Here is an 18,456-nt window from a genome sequence, read left to right on the forward strand (position 1 = left end):
AGAAAAAAACATGCTGGGCCAAATTGAAGCTGTCAAACAGCCTCTTACAATTTCCTAAAGGAGGAATCGAGTTATATGAAAAGACATGGAGGCTGCTTGGATACTTCATGAACAGTCTTCTGAAGTGTAGATCTGACATGACTAAGTAAAATATGATCATCGTGCAAAACTAAATATTTAAGTCATTATTACAAAGTTGCGTGAGGTTGGGTTAATGCGTTAAAATGATAATACGACATCCGGAACTTGAATCTGTGAGTGAAGATATTCGTTGTGCAAACTTCGGCTGAGGATCAGAAAGGTTCGGCCGTAGTGGAGGCAAAGTAGTCGCCCACAGTTTGGTTCAGAGACAACGGTGCAAGATCGGAAACATGTGGATGTCTCGGCGTAGCGAAATGGTTGGATGGAGAGAGAGGAGCTGCTGCGCGATGAGTGGAGGGAGACGGCGAGAGAGATGGAGGCGGGGGGGAAGGACCATCTCTGCGGGGACTAGAGCCCAGGACCGACGGCGCAGTGCTGGCTAACGTTCAACCCTCCCCTTCTTCCTCCACAACCAGACCGTGGCTCACGCTGAGAGACAGGTAAGCCAACAACCGAGCCGCTCGGTTTCATGATACAACGAGACTGCGCGGTAAAAACACACTGAAAACACCAAAAACTCGCTAAATTTGAGTTTAATTCTCGCTGGTGTTTATTTCAAAGCGCTTCGGTCGACAGGCTCTTTGTAGTGAGCGAAATACACCGACAGCTGTAACAGGGTAGAGACGAGGTCGGCCATAGCCGGATTTCTTGTCCTCTACAGCGGGGAGGAAATTGAACGTTGAACCTTGAGGTACATGTTTTCTTCTCAAAATTATGCAAATATAATGTGATTCGTGCTACTTCTACGTATCGAAATTCGGTTCCTCACGCTGAAAATGGGGCGCTTAAGCTCGGGTATTAGCGGGGGTTTCCGCGCCGAGACCTCCATGCGGCTGTTGGCGGAACAACCAGCCGCCTCTCTCGGTTAGCCATCAGGGATCTCGGTTTAATATCTCACCGTGCAGAGACTCGCCCTCTCTCTCCCCCTCTCTCTCACTGAGTAGCCCAGAACCACCGACGACCGAGCTCGGAGAACCCGCCTTCTTGATCTAGCTTATGCGCTTTTGGATCGAGGGAAGTGAGTCTACAACGCCCTGGGTTTAGTTTTAAGCCTCGTTTTTCTCTGTTTGCAGTGCACCGTTGGACCTTGTCACGGTAGGTTTCCTTGTAGAGCTGAGCTGAAGCATGGCGGATCTGGAGCTGTTTGTTGCGCCTGTGAAGCTGCTTTGCCTCGGATGTAACAATGTTTCCTTTCGACATGTAGTTTGCAGCGTTTTACAGTTACATTTCGCTCAGTAATCGGACTCGTTAACCTACGCTGAAATGTTCCTTTCGTTGAGTACGGCTGTGGATGCAATTTTGGAGTATTATAAAATATTTTCCATTTTCGTCTTTCTTCCTGCGCCTCCGCAAGTCCTTCCAACCCACCACCATGACAATTTTCGTGAATGCAATTATCATTTATTAGACTTTATCTTACAAAGCTCAGTTAAGTACATCATTACCGTTTTACCGCTTGATTGTATCAAAGTAAAAAACTGTTCATAAATTATTTCAAATAACTTCTTGTAAACCGTAAACATTACCCTCCCAGAAAACCTGAAATTCTCAAAAAATGTCTTCAAGCTTAAAGTACTATATTGTTAGATAGAAAATTAAGTTAATTTAATGCAAGAAAATGCGAATTTTTGCTTTATTTGGCGTGCCAAGTTGCCCTTGGCCATGTTTTGCCTTTGCTCCATAATAATATCTTATATTTGTAATTTAAAAGCGAATTAAGCACGTTTTTGGTGTTTTAACGGTCACATTCGTGCATAAGAGAAGCGTTTTAGTTGCATAAATGTTTCCAAAGATAGCTGTAACGAAGCTAGGTCACGCCGTGAACACCATGGTGAGCTGGGGCCACCAAGGACACGATGAACAACGAGCAGCCGCCATCATTGGAGCACTGCTCGGCTACGCCTCGCTGAAGAATGCACTCGGTTTTCCCCCTCAGTTTCACCGTCGGAAATTCAATAAAACTGCCTAAAATACTGTTAAAACACAGTTAATGTTTGTTAACGAAGAAATAACCGAGTTCATAGCCCGAGGTTTCGTTAACAGCAAAGGAGAAGATTATAGGGTTGTATGGCGGAGCTAGATTGGCGTCCATCGGTGATGAGGCGCCTCTACCGAGTGGCGCATTTGGCTGCAGTACTTCCAAGCCACCATTCCCCCTCGTCGGAGACCGAAAGCAGATCCCCCGTCCGTGGTCAGCTGGTTGCCTACAGTTGCTTGTCCGTCCACGTCCATTCGCTTCCTCCTTCCGTGTATCCACCCCAACCTCCGTTGCGACAGAAAATCCTCCATTACTGATCGGATCGAGTGAGAAAATGGTCGCCCCTGAGTGTCCACGACACTTTTGTTGCGGAATAAGGGCAGTATTAATACGCCAAATTCCGGCTGGCGAAATTTACTCGACGGAGACTCCTGTTGTCGATGCTAGTTGTGCTAGTTGAAGCCCTCCGCAGTGTTATTTGAGATTTGAAGCCGTCACAAGCAATAGCCTATGCCTCACCATGTAGCGTAAACGTTTAAGGGGCGGTGTAATGAACATAAATTATCATGCCGAGGCAAAATTTAATCTCGCCACACAAAAACACCAGGGGTACTTTTATATAACAGAAATAACACTTTTAAGAAACTTACGTTTGATATATATTGAATAATTTACAAATTGAAAAAGAGAGATTTTTTTCAAAGAATTCAACTGAAGCTTAACAGAAACATTCATATCACTTTTTACAAATTGTTTTCTCTTTTAAAGTTAATATTACGGTACTTTAAGTGATATTTTACTTAATTTGGTTGCTTTTATAGATACAAGACTGAACACCCACAAATGAATGGAGTTATGGATGCATCCAACCAAGGCCAAGGTGGGATTTTTTTCAACATTTGACCCCTTTTGAAACATTTTCATGTATTTACCCGATACCTGCAGGAGTTATATCAGTCACCTTTTGAGATTGAAGATACTTTTACATGTTTAATTATTTTAAGCAAACAATTAAAACCCTCCTAACACCTCTTTTTTGCTCAAATAGAAAGGAAAATAATAAAATTTGATATCTACAATTATTAATGACACCAGTTTTTGATTAACTTCTTTTTTTTTATCTTGGCCGTTCCACAGCCTGGGCACAGGAAGACCTCTTAAAACTGCTGGAGGCCATGAAAGTGGCTCTGCCTCAGAAAGACTTGACAAAATACAAAACATCCGAGTCCCACCTCGACTGGCAGAAGGTGGCCTTTAATTCCTACACAGCTGAGATGTGCAAGCAGAAATGGCAGGAGGTCTCTAAAGAGGTAGGACATTCAAAATGATGTTCATTATGATGGTTTCACATTGTTCTGTTTTCCTTACATTGTTTTTCATCTGCTTTGTCCACAGATTCGCAAATTCAGGACTCTTACAGAGCTCATCGTCGATGCCCAAGACTACATCAAAAACCCCTATAAGGGCAAGAAATTAAAGGTGAGTTGATTTCTGTGCTGTGGACAGGGATAATGGAAAGTATGTGAAGCTCCAGTCTTACACAGCTCTTTATTTCCCATTATGCACAGAAACATCCAGATTTTCCCAAGAAACCCTTGACTCCATATTTCCGCTTCTTCATGGAAAAGAGGGCTAAGTACGCAAAGTTGCATCCTGAGATGAGCAACTTGGACTTAACGAAAATCCTCTCAAAGAAATACAGAGAGCTGCCCGACAAGAAGAAGGTGAGACAAGTGTAATGTTTAGATTACAGTTTATTATGCACGATGTACATGTTCTAACAAAACTGTTATTTTCATCGACAGAAAAAGTATGTTGACGACTTCTTAAGGGATAAAGAGTCATTTGTGCTAAGCATCATGTTCTAACAAAACTGTTATTTTCATCGACAGAAAAAGTATGTTGACGACTTCTTAAGGGATAAAGAGTCATTTGTGCTGAGCATGGTGAAGTTCAGGTGAGAATATGTCATTCATACATGCAATTAATAAAACTAAAGTACATTTAAGAGTGAAAGCAATGCACTCATGCTGTTTTCTGGTCTGTGAATCCAGGGAGGAACACCCAGACCTCGTGGAGAGCATGACCAAGAAAGGATCAAATGTTCCAGAGAAGCCCAAGACGCCCCAGCAGCTGTGGTACAACCATGAAAAGAAGGCTTTCCTCAAGACCCGACCAGATGTAAGTGTATCTCCTGCAACCCAGGATCCAAAAAGCAGTTTTTATACCTGATAAACAGAGATGCATTTGACTGTATCACTCCAGGCCACCACCAAAGATATCAAGGACAGTCTTGGGAAACAGTGGACGCAGCTGTCTGACAAGAAGAGGCTCAAGTGGATCACCAAGTCTCTTGAGCAGAGGAAACAGTACGAGGTGAGAGCTGTCAAAGTGAAATTCTGAAGAGAAGTTTGGACATTCCTGTCATCTTTTTGTTCTTTTAACTTGGATTTTGTTTGCTTTATTCTAGGAAACAATGCGAGAGTACATCCAGCAGCACCCAGAGCTCAACATGACCCAAGACGATATCGTAAAGTCCACCCTGACGAAAGCTGAGAGGCACCTGAAAGACAAATCTGACGGCCGACCTGACAAACCTCCCCCGTGAGTCCCAGCTGCAGACACTCTGCTGTGTGCGTATTTGCATGATGATCCTCTGTGAGCGAGTTATTTAAATGTTATGTGCTTTCAGGAACGGTTACTCTATGTTCTGCGCTGAGCTGATGTCCAACATGAAGGACGTACCCAGCACGGAGCGCATGGTGATGTGCAGCCAGCGGTGGAAGCAGCTGAAACAGGCTGAGAAAGACGGCTACCAGAAACGCTGTGAACAGGTGAGGTCGGACTCAACAAGCGTCCTCATTTTCAGCCTCTGATGATTTTTTTTAATAATGTTTTGTTTTTTATTTCCAGAGGAAGAAGGAGTATGAAATTGAGATGAACCGATTCCTCACTGTAAGTCGTACATGGTGTTTTTCCTGCTCATTTTTGTGCCAAAGTTCTTCTTAAAGATCCCTTACATATGCTTTCTGTGGATGTGCAGAGTTTGTCTGAGGAGGAGCAGCAGCGGGTCTTGTCAGAGGAGAAGATCGGTTACAGGAAGGGCGGCGGTGCCAGCAGTCCTGCCTCAAAAAAGAAGAACTCAAAAGCAAAGGTAAGAAGTTAAAAACTGCATAGGTTAAAACACAGACAACTGTAATCACATGTTAAATCTTACAGAGTTCAAATATCTTTTTCTGATATTCTTTTGTCTTGGATGCGTAGGCAAACGAGAAACCCAAAAGGCCCATTTCAGCCATGTTCATCTTCTCTGAAGAGAAACGTCCCAAGCTGCAGCAGGAGCGTCCAGATCTCTCCGACAGTGAACTCACCAGACTTCTGGCTCGCATGTGGAACGAGCTGCCAGATAAGAAAAAGGTAAATTATCAAATACAGGCGTTGAAGTAAAAATTTCAGATCATTTCCAAGGCATGAATCCGTTAAGGAAATATCTTTTTCTCTTTGTTTTAGGAGAAGTATAAACGCCTAGAAATGGTCTTGAAGGCAGAGTCAGAGAAGAAAGAGCGGGAGGATCGTAGTCGTCTACCTGACCCGCCCAAGACTGCACAGGAAATCTGGCAGCTGAGCGTCATCGGGGACTACCTGGCCAGATTTAAGGTTTGTTTAACTTTGTGTGCCAAGAACACAGATTTCAATTCATGCACATAAATAAATATTTCCACGGTTTTATTTAAACGTGAAACTCTGCTTCACAGAACGACCGGCCAAAGGCGCAGAAAGCAATGGAAGGAGCCTGGAGCACCATGGAGAAAAAAGAGAAAATAATGTGGATCAAGAAGGCAGCAGAGGACCAGAAGAGATATGAGGTAATGATGATTCACTGATATAAAATGGAAAGTTACATCTTTTCTGCAAAGAGATCAAACTTTGAATGTGACCCTCCCCAAACAGAGGGACCTGTGCGAGATGCGTTCTCCTGCTGCCACCATCGCTTCAGGGAAGAAGATGAAGTTTGAAGGCGAACCCAAGAAACCGCCGTCGTAAGTCTCTTCATCCTACCCGTTTTACCTCCTCTGTGAGTTCTGTCGACGCCCTGAAGCTGACTGTTTGTTTCTGATTCCCTAGAAACGGATATCAGAAGTTCTCTCAGGAGATGCTGTCGAACGGGGAGCTGAATCACCTCCCCATGAAGGAGCGGATGACTGAGATCGGCAGCCGCTGGCAGAGGCTGCCGCTGAAGGACAAGGATCGCTACAAGAAGATTGCAGAGGAGAAGCAGAGACAGTACAAAGTCATCCTGGAGCAGTGGCTGGCGGTAAGAAGCGCCGATTGAAGGGAGGAGGTGATGAAGAAATCCTGACACGTGTCTAAAAATCACTTTTAATCTTCCACAGAGTCTGTCCTCACAAGAGAGGAACACATACAAAGAATATAACTCACAGGTAAGCCACTTTTCTTAAAATCTATTTTTATCAGAAGTGTAACTGTAGCTTGTTGTAAACGTTATAAAATCTAATGTTTCAGAAAAGGAGAACTACAGCGAAACCAGGAGGCCCCAAAGCCAAGGCCAAGAAATCTGTGAGCACCGACTCTCTTCTTCTTCTTCCTCTTTTTGTCGAGTAAATCTGCTGCAGCTGATGTCTTACCTAAGAATCTCTCCTTCACAGGACACGGAAGAGGAAGAGGAAGATGACGATGAAGATGAAGAAGAGAAGGAGAAGGCTTCCTCTGAGGCAGATTCATCCAGTGATGATGACGATGATGATGACGACGACGATGAGGATGTAAGTTGCATTTTTTTTTGCCAGAACAGCAAAAACTGATAATGTACGCTCTCCGTGCTGAAAATGTTTGTTTTTGTCCCTTTGAAGAAGGAGGAAGATGATGATGATGACGACGATGATGATGATGAAGATGACGACGACGATGATGATGATGAGGCAGAAGACAAGGAGAACAAGTCAGAGGACAGCAGCAGTGAGTCAAACTCACAGGGGTCGTCAGACTCTGATTCAGACTGAAACGACGCGTCTCCATGGAGACAAACTGAGCAGCGCTGAGCTGAGCCAAGAGTCAAGGGAGCTCTGCCACTGTGCCAACCCTGCTCTCCTCCCACCACCAGAGGGAGCCCCGCATTGCCTCATCACCTCCACTCATCCACTTTACGTTGCAGCGTTGGCGATCTTCTCATGGAGGGTCCGCACCCTCGTGTCCAAATTCAGTTTCATTCCCTCCTCCCCCCTGGTGTGACGCGCCTCCCACTGTACCGCCACAGGGCCGCCAACGTTATGCCAAAAACAGCATCCCACTGGTTTGGTGATGTGGTGAACATTTCTGCAGCTGGTTTAACTCTGGCCTCACAGGTTCAATGGTTCAGAGGTTAGAGTTTTATCGAGGGGGTGATGAATCATCCTTTTATTCTGTTGTTCTGGTGTTAGTTGAAGACAGGTGGCATGAGTTGTGAACAGGCTTCGTGGAGCCAAAGAACACAGTAACGTGGATGGCTTTACCGATGTGGGGGGGTGTGCAGGGTACTGAAAAATTGCACTCTTCAGAATGTTCCATAATTTTTTTTTTTCAGAACATTGTTGCGTTGTACCCTATGATTTGATGTCGATTTTATCATTTGGTTCTTAAAGAGGTGGTATTTTTCAGGAAAAAAAAACAAGCCATTGTGAATGTTTCTTTATTTTCTTGCTGGAAATTTTACAGAAGTTGTTACTCACCCATTTTTCATTCTAAATAACAGTGCCTACATAAAGTATTCACCCACTCATGGACTTTTTCATTTGAATCATTTTGTTACACAACACTGAACCATAGTGGATGGTGTGAAGCTTCATTTCCCAGAAAGAAACGGGGAGGAAAACTGAAGCACGAAGCTGAAACTGGGTAAAAAAACACACTTCACAGTCAAATTTTACTGGGTGCAGAATGAAAAATAGACTCACAGGAGGAGCAGACTTTGTGTGGGTCTGTTTCAGCTTTGCATCCTGTTTTTTTTTCTGCAGTCAGGCTAAAAGTCTGATTTAAATCTTGCTCTCCTTGCCCAGCAGGTATTCCCCTATAATCCTAAATTTGTCTATCGTTTTTTACTGATTGGTCATTCTGTGCCTTTCCAAAATCGTCCTGTATCTTTTCTAATCCGAACAAACTTCCTGCTCCAGTTAATACTCGTGATGGTTTTTGATTCAACAAATATCTTCTGGTGCGTGTTGCGTCCACTAAGCTTCAGCGCTGCAGTGCAAAATAAAGGTGCAGAGCGTGGTGAATACTTTTAAGAGGAACTCTTTCCCCACCTGTTAGTCTGACTAACGTGTCTTGTAGTACACAGACACTTTCTGACTCTTGATTCTGGCCTGGCACTAACTCTTCAGTGTTTAAACCATTTAACATTTGTTCTCATTTCCACATCTGATGCTCAGTCAGGCTGTTTTTTAAATCTTTCATACTCTTCATGTCCGTTTCTTCTCTCTGCTGTTAGCTCATTTCTGTTTTATTCAAGGTTTTGTTTTTAATCGTTGCGCTCTCATTCATCTGGACTCATTTTATGGATGTTCGAATGAACGGAATGGTTCTCATCAAAGTTCGTTTTGATTTTTAACGGTATTGGCTGTAATCTCTTTGGGCTGCAGTCTGATGCTAATCCCAAAAAAAGTGTGCACTTATTGTTGAACTGTCCCTCTGTGTGAGTTTGGGTGCATGCATGCACATAACTGTGTATATATGAGGGTGTGAGTGTGTTTCTTTGCTTTAACGTGTGCTGTTTTTACTGTTTTGTTGTTGCATACCATGATGTGATTGCAGCGTGCATGTATGTGCCTGTTTGGGGACATCTTACCAACACCATGAATGTAGATACTGTGTTTTTTTTCTTCCAAAGGTCTTAAGTATTTTTTTTTTTCTGCTCTGCGCTGTCATGTCATTGGTCACCCAAAACTGTTCTGATGACAAGACTTCGTGACTGTCATTTTGGGTCCACGGACAAATGACAACTATCAACAAGCTGGTATTAACGGACATATTTTGACTTTAAGAATACTTGTCTCTAAATGAAACAAAACCAGCGAGGACTATTTAAATATTCTGGGGGGGGGGTCAAAGGAAACTGAGTGCTGTAATCGGTTAATGAAAGCTCGTATAAGGGACTCAGGAGTTGAATTACAAGAAGATTGGGGTGAAAAAAAATGTAATTTTTCTGTAAATACTGTTTTTGTAATGAGTGCTTGTTTTTTGTTGTTAGTGCTTTAAGTTGGCGAACCCTCATCTGTGACTTCAGAGGTCAGACGTGAGTTTTTCACTCACATGGGGAGAGTTTTTGGTTCAGTTCACCTGTTTTCATTGTTTCTTCTCTCTGTTCCGTTGGTTTATAGAGATATCTAAGACTGCAAAGCTTTACAAAGTTTGTACTGCTGATCATTTGACAAGATTTGATGTTTTCTATAGCTGAGGGTGTTCTTATGTCCTTGTAGTTCAAGTCTTTGGGCAAATAAAAAAAAAACAATCTTTAACCATGCGTTGTGTTTTCGCCTCAGACGAACAGAAAGGAAATGGATGACTACAGTGATTTGTAGAGCGTGGTCGACCCTACTGCACTCCTTTTGTTGGATGAGCTGCTCCAAACAATGTTTATACCCCCTCACATTCAGAGGGAGACAGGGCTGCTCCTAAAACTGAGGAGTTAAGATTTAGTTATAATACACCATGAAGCATAATGATGTGCTTTATAACACAAAACACTTGGACACCTTAACATTAAAACCATGTGAGATTATTAGGCACTGGAACACTTACATCATGCTGTATGTCCTTTCAAAATAAAACCTACCTCCACACAGATATCACATTTTGCCCCCATGTACCATCACCACTCACTTTAACTTGAATGATTTTTCTTGCATCCAATATAACTTTTACAGTTAATGGGCAAGAGTAGGCCCCTACAAAGTTTCAAACCCACAACCAGTTTCTGAGAAACAGTGGTTCTTACTATGAAAGCCCTGTGGTGCCTGCCAGTGCTTTATTTGTCCAGGTTTTACCAACCTCTTCCTCTTCATCTCAGCATATTTTGATAATTCATGAGTTAGATAATAACTAGTGAAATAATTCAAAAGTTAAATAAATAAATAATAAATGTTTAAATTTGGTTTTAGGTAAGACAAGTTAAAAAAATCAAATAATAAATGACATTTTTTATTTATTATTTACATGTATAATAACACATTTAATTAATTAAATATCTTTATATTTACTTGATTATTTATTTTTTATTTCCAATATTAGATAATTCTTCATTAAATTATTATTTTTATATTTATTTATGTAATTTTGGCACTTTCAGTTTGCAATGGAGCACTTTTATTTTTTACTTTTTTTAATTTTTGCATTTTTTATTTATTTATTTGTAATATATAAAATTCAAAAAAAAAAAATAAATAAACAGGCTGCTGAACTGCCCTCTTGGAGTCTGATAAAGTACCCGGATTATTTATGATGAGATTTATCTTTTCTAGGGGGGAAATACGTTTTTAATGCAATTTTGATGTCATCAAATTGTTGCTTAAAGTTGTGTGTCATCAGCATAGTGTGTAATTGTTGCTATATAAATAGATTGATTGATTGACAAATGGGTTATTCCCCAGCTTTCTCGCTGTTATAGTGTGAAAACCCTTTTTCTAAAATGTGTTTATCATGGTTTTTATTAATACGCTCTTATTTTGAAGGTTGAACCCGGAAGTCGGTCGCTCTACCTTCTGTTTGATGTGTAACCGTTGGGCTCGGCCGTTTTTAACGTTTGCTCAGACGACACCTGCCACACAAACGGCTCAAAGGATGTAACTTTTTACCTTTTCTCCTTCATGATGGTTGGCGCTGACACTCGGACAACGGAATAATCTGAATCTCTGTGGGCTGTGAAGGTGATGTTGTGTCCTCACAGAGAGTGCCTGGTTCAGGCTGAGTTTTCGGCATGACCTGGTAAGAGGAAACGGTCTACGGGTGAATAAATATGACGTCGTTACATTTTTAGCTGGACGTTGTTTGAACTAGACCCTAAAGCTCACTGTAACCGCGCAGTGAAGTCTTTGAAGTAAGCTGACGTTAGCTGTCGTGCTAACAACTGTCATTAGCTGCGCTGTTATTGTCACATTCATGTGTCATTGCTACATGGACGGTTTAATATTCTTCATGAAAATGTAGCAGTTAAATCAAGAAAATAACAGCCTGACACCCAGCATCATGACTGCTATGCTGTATGATATTTTTGAGATGTTTACTGTACGGAAGCCTGAAGCAGCCATGCAACCCATTTTCGGCCATATTTTCTAATCACCTCCGAATAACAGAGGTGTGTTTCTCGCGATATTAAGCTCATTCTGTGGTGATGAAGACTAGTTAATTACCTCACCTACAGTTAAGCTAACCTAGTTTAGACTTACTGATGTAAATTCAGTATCTAGAAAATATTAAAGTTAGTTTTACATCACGAGGAAGGAGGATACAAGAAAACTGTGGGTGAAAATCTACTTTATGCTGTTGTAAGGCTGGCATTTTGCTTTTTGATTTGCTTCCTTTCTTAACTGAAAGTGTGTTTTCTCTTCCAAATCCTCAGGTCAGACTCACATTACTCTGCCATCAAGATTTCCCATTCAGATTTTCAAATGAAAATGGAGGATATGCCCCTGTCAGGCCCAGACAACACCAAGCTGGAGGCAAGTAAATAAACAAGTCTGTTTTTTTTTTTTAATTAATCTGTATTTTCTCTATATTGATCTTTTTTTTTTTTTTTTTTTTTTTTAGGCCTTGGTTCATGACATCTACTCTGAGCTGGTGGAAGATGCCTGTTTGGGCCTGTGTTTCGAGGTGCATCGTGCCGTGAAGCAGGGTTATTTCTTCTTAGACGACACAGACCAAGAGAGTTTGAAAGAGTTTGGTAAGTGTTTCTGCCTTCGCTTCACGTCCTTTTGTATTTTTCTTCAACATAGTGCTTTTAAATTGTTTTTCTTTGTCCCACTTCTCTTCTAGAAATAGTGGATCAGCCAGGAGTTGACATATTCGGCCAAGTGTACAATCAATGGAAAAACAAAGAGTGTGAATGCCCCAACTGCAAGAGATTGATCGCAGCTTCACGCTTCGCTCCACACTTGGAGAAATGTCTCGGGATGGGGCGTAACAGCAGTCGCATTGCCAATCGCAGGTTAGACAGGAGAAACAACTCAGAGCTAATCCATGTAACCAAAATTGTGTTTAAATATCTGATCTTTTTTTTTTTTTTTTTTTTTTTTTACAGGCTAGCGAGCAACAATAACATGAGCAAATCAGAGAGCGATCAGGAAGACAACGACGACCTGAATGACAACGACTGGTCGTATGGGGCAGAGAAAAAAGGTGAGACTTTTTTATCGAACAAAAAAATGGTTCAAAAATAAAACTACAAGTTTCTAACATAAGAAAACGCTTTTTTCTTTCTTGTTACAGCCAAGAAGAGAAAGTCAGAAAAGGTAATTTTGCATCAGATTTTGTTTTTAGTGTAATTTGATTTGTAGAAAGAGGTAAATCTTGATTTTAATGTTTATTTTTCTTTTGCAGAATCAGAATTCCCCAAGAAGATCTAAATCTTTGAAACATAAAAATGGTAAGTCTGTGAAGCTTTTTTGATTTGGTCTATGCTCACACCCAAAACTGTGATATTTTTTTTAACCTTCTTTTTTTGTTTCATATCCAGGTGAGCTTGGAAGCAGCCTCCCTCCAGAGACGTACAAGGTAAAAACTTCTTTCTGTGTTGCATTCAAGAACATAAATCTGTGTGAAATCTACTGATAAAGGATTCTGTTTGTCTTTTATTTCAGTACAACTATAATACTGGCATCAGCTATGAATCTTTGGGCCCTGATGAAGTCAGATCCCTTTTGACGACGGTAAGCTCAAAATTCCCAATGTGGAAGTTTCACTGTTTGATTTGACGCACATCGTTGAGTAAATTTGTGTTTTTTTCCTCAGCAATGTGGAGTGATCTCTGAGCACACCAAGAAAATGTGTACCAGGTAAATACTGTCACATCTCAGAGCACACACATGCACAAACAGCTGATGAGATTTCTACCCTGTGAGGAAAAAAGGAAGTGCTGTCTCTGTGGTGTTTGTTTATCTGGGATAAGGCGTTGCATGTTTAATCTGGACACATGATCAGTTTCATTCATGTCTCAGTGAAAATGATCATGTACAGTGTGTTGGGACTAACTCAGGGGTACACAAGTGGCAACTCAATACAGTTGATTCCAAATTCCAAAGGACCCCATCAGCGACCAACCTGAAACATTTCACAACCCTTTAACCCCGCATCCCTACCCCGCTCCGTCCTGATTGGTCGCTGATAGTGTCCGTCCCGCCTCCCTCGGGTGGTGTTTAAAGCTGTGTGACATTTGGGAGGGGGGCGTCAGTCTGGGATGTAAAATGCCACCTTGTGTCCCACCAGATCTCAGCGGTGTCCCCAGCACACGGACGAACAGAGGAGGGCCGTCAGGGTGTTCCTCCTGGGGCCGTCCGCGTGAGTGTGCCCTGTCCCCTTCCTCACCCTCCCTCCTTCCCTTCTCCCCTCCTTCACCCTCAAGTGTACTTAACTATAATCATGTCTGGGTGTGTGTGTGTGTGTGTGGCTGCTTGCTGATACAGACGTTCACTGTTTCCTGATCAGGTTGTTCCAGAAATAGGAGAGAAAGATGCCGCTGGTCAGGGTTGTGTGTTTTCCTTCAGTAACAGCTCTTTGTGCGCTAACAGGCGAAAAGTACACTGCAGATGAAGTGAGCGGAGTGTTCTCTGACCTTTTCTTCTTACAGTGACTTTTTGCTTGACTGTCAGCTTTTGAGACACAGTCCACTAAACTCTGTGGTTGTTCTGGCATCATTCTTTCTTTTTGAGACATCCACAAGTTGAGCGTAAAGTTTGGTTCTTTTAAAAGTGATTCTATAATTAGAGGAACATTTCAGGAATACAAAAAAGTGAAAAAATCTGTGCTTTTTTGTTTCGTATTCTGTCTGATTTCAAATGATACACCTGGAATGAAGTAAATTCATTAGATGGCAAGCTTAAGCGCTAATGAATTTTTAAAAATTTGAGTTACAAAAAAAATTTGGAGTGTAATTTTGTCAACTGTGTTATGGACAACAGTTGGGACTATTTTTTCAACATATACCATATTTTACAGAATTTAGAGTTATTCAACATTTCTATGTCAGACTACGCTCCCTGGAAGAATCCCTCTTCATTTGTATCACAGTTCGGACAAAATTTAAAAGAATTATGGCACAAAAATCACATGTAAAACAGTTGACATTTTCTCCATTTTTTGGCTTTTGTGTCAACTACAGACCTTAAACATGCCACCACCTGACTTCAATCACCTCATATTTCTAAACATTTATAATGAGAACACCAGAAAATGTTGGTAACACAGCTGACAAACAATTAATGCTGCCCACGTACAGTAGAGATAGACTAATATGGATTTTTTTAGGGTCGATACCGGTACTGATTATCAGTATTTAAGGAGGTCGATAAACAATATTTGAAGCAGATATTAATTTGCAGTCAGAGTGAAAAAAGCATAAAAATTTTGTACAATACAAACTCCAACACTTTACTGCACCCAAATGCCTTCAAGCATATTTTTATTAAACAGCTCCCAGGCTAAGCAGCACGTTTAATAAAGTTAAATGAAAACTGATTGGCTGTTACCCCAGCCATGGCTCTGCTTGTAATCAATCAGATGGTACTGTGGATGGGACAGTGCTAGGGACTGAGAAGTGACTGCAGACAGAGCTGCAACAACGCAGTTTTAAAATTTGTTTCTTATCGGCGGTCAGATTTTTTTTTAAAAAAAGGCAGATGCCGATATGCTTCAAAATGCCAAATATCGGCCTGGCCGATAATCAGTCTATCCTTTATGTACAGACAATCATTCTGATGAAATATTGATGTTAGAGTTAAAATATGCAACACTTTCTTCATGGTTCCCACCAAAAAGGATGTGACTTAAATTGATTTAAGTCATGTGACTTTGGAGCAAACTATTGCTGATTTATAGGGTTTTATTCAACAGGTAACACTGTTGACACTGATTTCTCGGACACACACAAAATGAATTATTTTATCCATATAAATTATAAAAATAGTTTCTAAAACACCTTTGTCATATTGTAATGATTATCTTAAACAAATAGTACTGAAAATATTCACAGACATGTAAAGTCTTTAGTCTAAAGTGCTAATTTTGAAGAGCAAACTTGACATTTGAGAAATCGGACAGCCCAAAAATTGCATTTTTAGCTGAATAAATTATGGAACCTGTTCACTTTCTGTATTAAATAAAAATGAAATATCAGCCAAATGACCCACTGTAGAATTGGTCATTGCTTGAAATTAACACTTCATTAAAATGATAAGTATATTCCAAGGACATGAAATGTACCCCTAATTATAGAATCACTCTTAAAAGTGCTCATAAAGAAACTTTAAATGGATTTGAAATAAATTGAAGCATAAACCAAAGATGTATTCCACCAAAATTTCTGTTCATTATAACATGGGGAAAGTCGTGTATTAATTAAGGGGCTTTAAGTGATACTTGAGGGGTATTTTCTGAACCAGAGAAACAGAACGTTTCTGTGTCTGTGGTCACGTTTCAGGCCGTCGCTTCCTGAAGCAGATGCCGTAGCGGAGAGCGACAGCTTCGACATTCCAGACAGACAGACCGTGATGAGCCGCCTGCAGTGGGAAGACTCCCCTGATATTTCTCCTGCAGACTCTGCCTCATCCAAAGCCAGTAAGGGAGGTTTAGTGTGAGACACTCAAAGGTTTTCTTTCAAGACGAGGAGACTGATTACTTTCTTTCACTCTCACAGGCACCAACCATTCAGACTCAAGGATGCCCAAGAAAAAGAAGAAGACACCTCTTAGTTTGAACACTGTAGGAGGCAGTGGAGGAGTAGGAGTAGGAGGAGGAGGAGGGGGAGGAGGGAGCCTAACAGGAGGCAGCAGCAGCAGCTCTCAGAGTAATATCAGCTTATCGACCAAAAAGAAGAGGCCCAAACTCCAAGCGCCCTCTATTTCCAGCATCTACGATGACTTAAACTAGCAGGAGTCCTCAATGCTGGATCTGCTCTTCAACTTTTCCTTTCACCACCGTACTCACGGGACAAAAACTGAACTCTTCTTCTTCTTTCAACAACCTAGGCAGGAGTACGAACATTCCTCTTTCTGTTTTAGAGTCCCAGAATCCAGAGTTTCTGTAGTGAAAATCCCACCATGAAGCAGACTTCCTTTTGTTTTGGAGAATTAAGGCAACACAGATGGATGATGTCAGACCTTTGGGTGACTGTGGGGCTAAAGTCTGCAGATGATCCTGAGTAATTTTCCAGATATTTATCTAAGATGTGTGAGGGCTGGTTGCAATAATGGGATCTAAAAAAACTAAAGACACAAGGCACAAAACAGTTTTTGTTTTAAAGAAAGAAAGAAACCCTGTGGAGACATGACTCGGGTGACGTGCGGCATCTGATCAGTAAACTTGTAAAGTTTCAGCGCCGTCACTTTGATCCCGTGACTCTAATTTCTAAAGTTTGTTATATTTGTGACTTCAAACAGCACTTCATTCAACATTCAGCTCATGTAAACCCGAGCACAGTCGTGACTCGTCATTCCTCGCATTGATCTGCACATTTATGTTCGAGTGCCTCTCGATGCTGACCTGCATTCAGTGAGAATGTCTTTTTTTTAGTTTAGTGAACTGTGTCTAAATTATTCATGTATGTTTTATAAGACTGTGTGTCAAAGAATGTGACTTTTTTTTCCATTTTGAATTTATTGTTTACACCAACGATATATATTTAAGAAAAAACTGAATGTTTGTTGAAGCAGATTTTGATATTTGATTGGCCTGCAGGCTTTAGGGCACATGTACAGTTCTTGTAAGATAAATCCTATTTAACTTCTTTTCCTCAGATTAATCCTGTGTAGTTTCTACTTATAAATCATGACATACATGAGGAGGTTGGAACTTTCAGTGGCAGAGTTTCTTGGGACTCCGTTTAGAGACTGTATTTAAATCATCGGGGCAGTATGTCCAGCTTTGTTTCCCTCGGTAGTAGACACACTCTTGTTAAATTGCTCTTTTCATTTCCATGTTTTGCTTTTTAGAACTGACTGTTTTAGTATCAGCAGGTAATTTCCAAACAGACCCGGACGTCTGATGCTTTCCGTTTTTCTGTCACAGATTATGAAACAGTTGACGAAGCCTGATTGAATCTGGAGTAAGGTTAACATGGACACATATTTGTGTTAGTCTGTTTTATCTTCTGATCCTTTCCAGTGAAGTCTTGTGCTGTGCAGTAGAGATGAACAAACTGTTACTGAGATACTTTGATTGACATGTTTCCATTTTTCTTGAAGTAAACAGCTGACGGTGTCTTGTGGCTCTTGTGAATCTGTATGCAGCGATATACGAAATGTGACTTTAATTCTTTACTGTTTCATATGATTATACAGTGATGTTAGCATTCATTTGAAAAAAAATCTTCCTGTTCATAAAAATTGAATTTAATTTATTTAGAATTTCTTTTTTTTTATCAGATACTATCCTGTAAAAACAGGATTTGCAAAAAAACTGAAATCTAATGTTTTTTCGTCTTTTAATAGTAGAAAAAGTCTTCTTAGACACATTCAACTGACCTGTCCAGAAAAATGTCTCTTAAAGTTATTTAAAGACAGAAATGAGATCTGAATTGCTTCTAACAAGTAAAGAAAAACTGCCAATGGAACAAGAAAAAAGTTTCTTGTATTAAGACATTATTCCACTTTCAAGCTAATTTTCGAGCAAATTTTTTCTTGTTCCATTGGCACAAGGGTCTGCAACCTGTGGCTTTGGAGCATCATGTATTTTTTCTTTAATTTTTACTTTTTTTTTTTTGCACAGTAAAAATTTGCAAAAGAAAAAAAAAGTTTTGTTATTGCAAATTTTTTACATTTAAATTTTTATTTTATTTTTTTCTTTTAAATCTGAAAATTCAATTTTTTGCAAATTTATGTTTTTTTTTTTAACTTTTCAGATGATTTTCTTATTCCTTTAGCAGTTTTTTTTTTAACTTGTTACAAGCAATTAAAACTAACTTCTGTCATTAAATGACTTGAAACAAGACATTTTTCTGGACTAATGAGTAGAATGTGTCTCATATGGAGTATAATAAGACAATTTTTACTTAAAATAAGAGAAAAACCCCTGATAAGATTTTTGTTTCTTGCAGTGTGAAAGACCTACGCTGCATGTTTCTGCCGCTAATCAGAGGT

At 40.4% G+C, this 18,456-nt stretch overlaps 2 protein-coding genes across 5 annotated transcripts; both read left to right on the forward strand.

Moving 5' to 3' along the window:
* The first annotated feature begins 86 nt into the window (after positions 1 to 86).
* ubtf (upstream binding transcription factor) lies at positions 87 to 9,615 on the forward strand. 3 transcript variants are annotated; one of them, XM_074696111.1, is made up of 21 exons: positions 87 to 581; positions 2,941 to 2,999; positions 3,257 to 3,429; positions 3,515 to 3,598; positions 3,688 to 3,843; positions 4,012 to 4,076; positions 4,174 to 4,300; positions 4,385 to 4,495; positions 4,590 to 4,723; positions 4,812 to 4,953; positions 5,033 to 5,074; positions 5,163 to 5,273; positions 5,384 to 5,536; positions 5,630 to 5,776; positions 5,875 to 5,985; positions 6,071 to 6,159; positions 6,245 to 6,434; positions 6,514 to 6,561; positions 6,644 to 6,697; positions 6,787 to 6,903; positions 6,991 to 9,615. In XM_074696111.1, the coding sequence occupies exons 2-21, from the start codon at positions 2,963 to 2,965 to the stop codon at positions 7,138 to 7,140; spliced, it is 2,241 nt and encodes a 746-aa protein (XP_074552212.1). In that variant the 5' UTR covers positions 87 to 581; positions 2,941 to 2,962; the 3' UTR covers positions 7,141 to 9,615. The 3 variants fall into 3 exon arrangements, with proteins under 3 accessions (XP_074552212.1, XP_074552214.1, XP_074552213.1); XM_074696113.1 differs by lacking the exon at positions 87 to 581 and adding an exon at positions 644 to 832; XM_074696112.1 differs by lacking the exon at positions 87 to 581 and adding an exon at positions 1,064 to 1,236.
* Positions 9,616 to 10,854: 1,239 nt separating this feature from the next.
* Positions 10,855 to 16,914, forward strand: atxn7l3a (ataxin 7 like 3a). 2 transcript variants are annotated; one of them, XM_074697270.1, is made up of 13 exons: positions 10,855 to 11,095; positions 11,730 to 11,829; positions 11,918 to 12,050; positions 12,143 to 12,314; positions 12,408 to 12,505; positions 12,596 to 12,618; positions 12,707 to 12,752; positions 12,843 to 12,880; positions 12,967 to 13,035; positions 13,118 to 13,161; positions 13,592 to 13,663; positions 15,801 to 15,937; positions 16,017 to 16,914. In XM_074697270.1, exons 1-13 carry the CDS (start codon positions 11,088 to 11,090, stop codon positions 16,247 to 16,249), a joined length of 1,173 nt encoding a protein of 390 aa, XP_074553371.1. In that variant the 5' UTR covers positions 10,855 to 11,087; the 3' UTR covers positions 16,250 to 16,914. The 2 variants fall into 2 exon arrangements, with proteins under 2 accessions (XP_074553371.1, XP_074553372.1); XM_074697271.1 differs by lacking the exon at positions 13,592 to 13,663.
* The last annotated feature ends 1,542 nt before the right edge of the window (positions 16,915 to 18,456 follow it).

Source organism: Halichoeres trimaculatus, unplaced genomic scaffold (genome assembly GCF_033239565.1).
Source record: "Halichoeres trimaculatus isolate MK-OKI-2021-1 unplaced genomic scaffold, fHalTri1.1 fHalTri1_scaffold_20, whole genome shotgun sequence".
Lineage (NCBI taxonomy): Eukaryota > Metazoa > Chordata > Actinopteri > Labriformes > Labridae > Halichoeres > Halichoeres trimaculatus.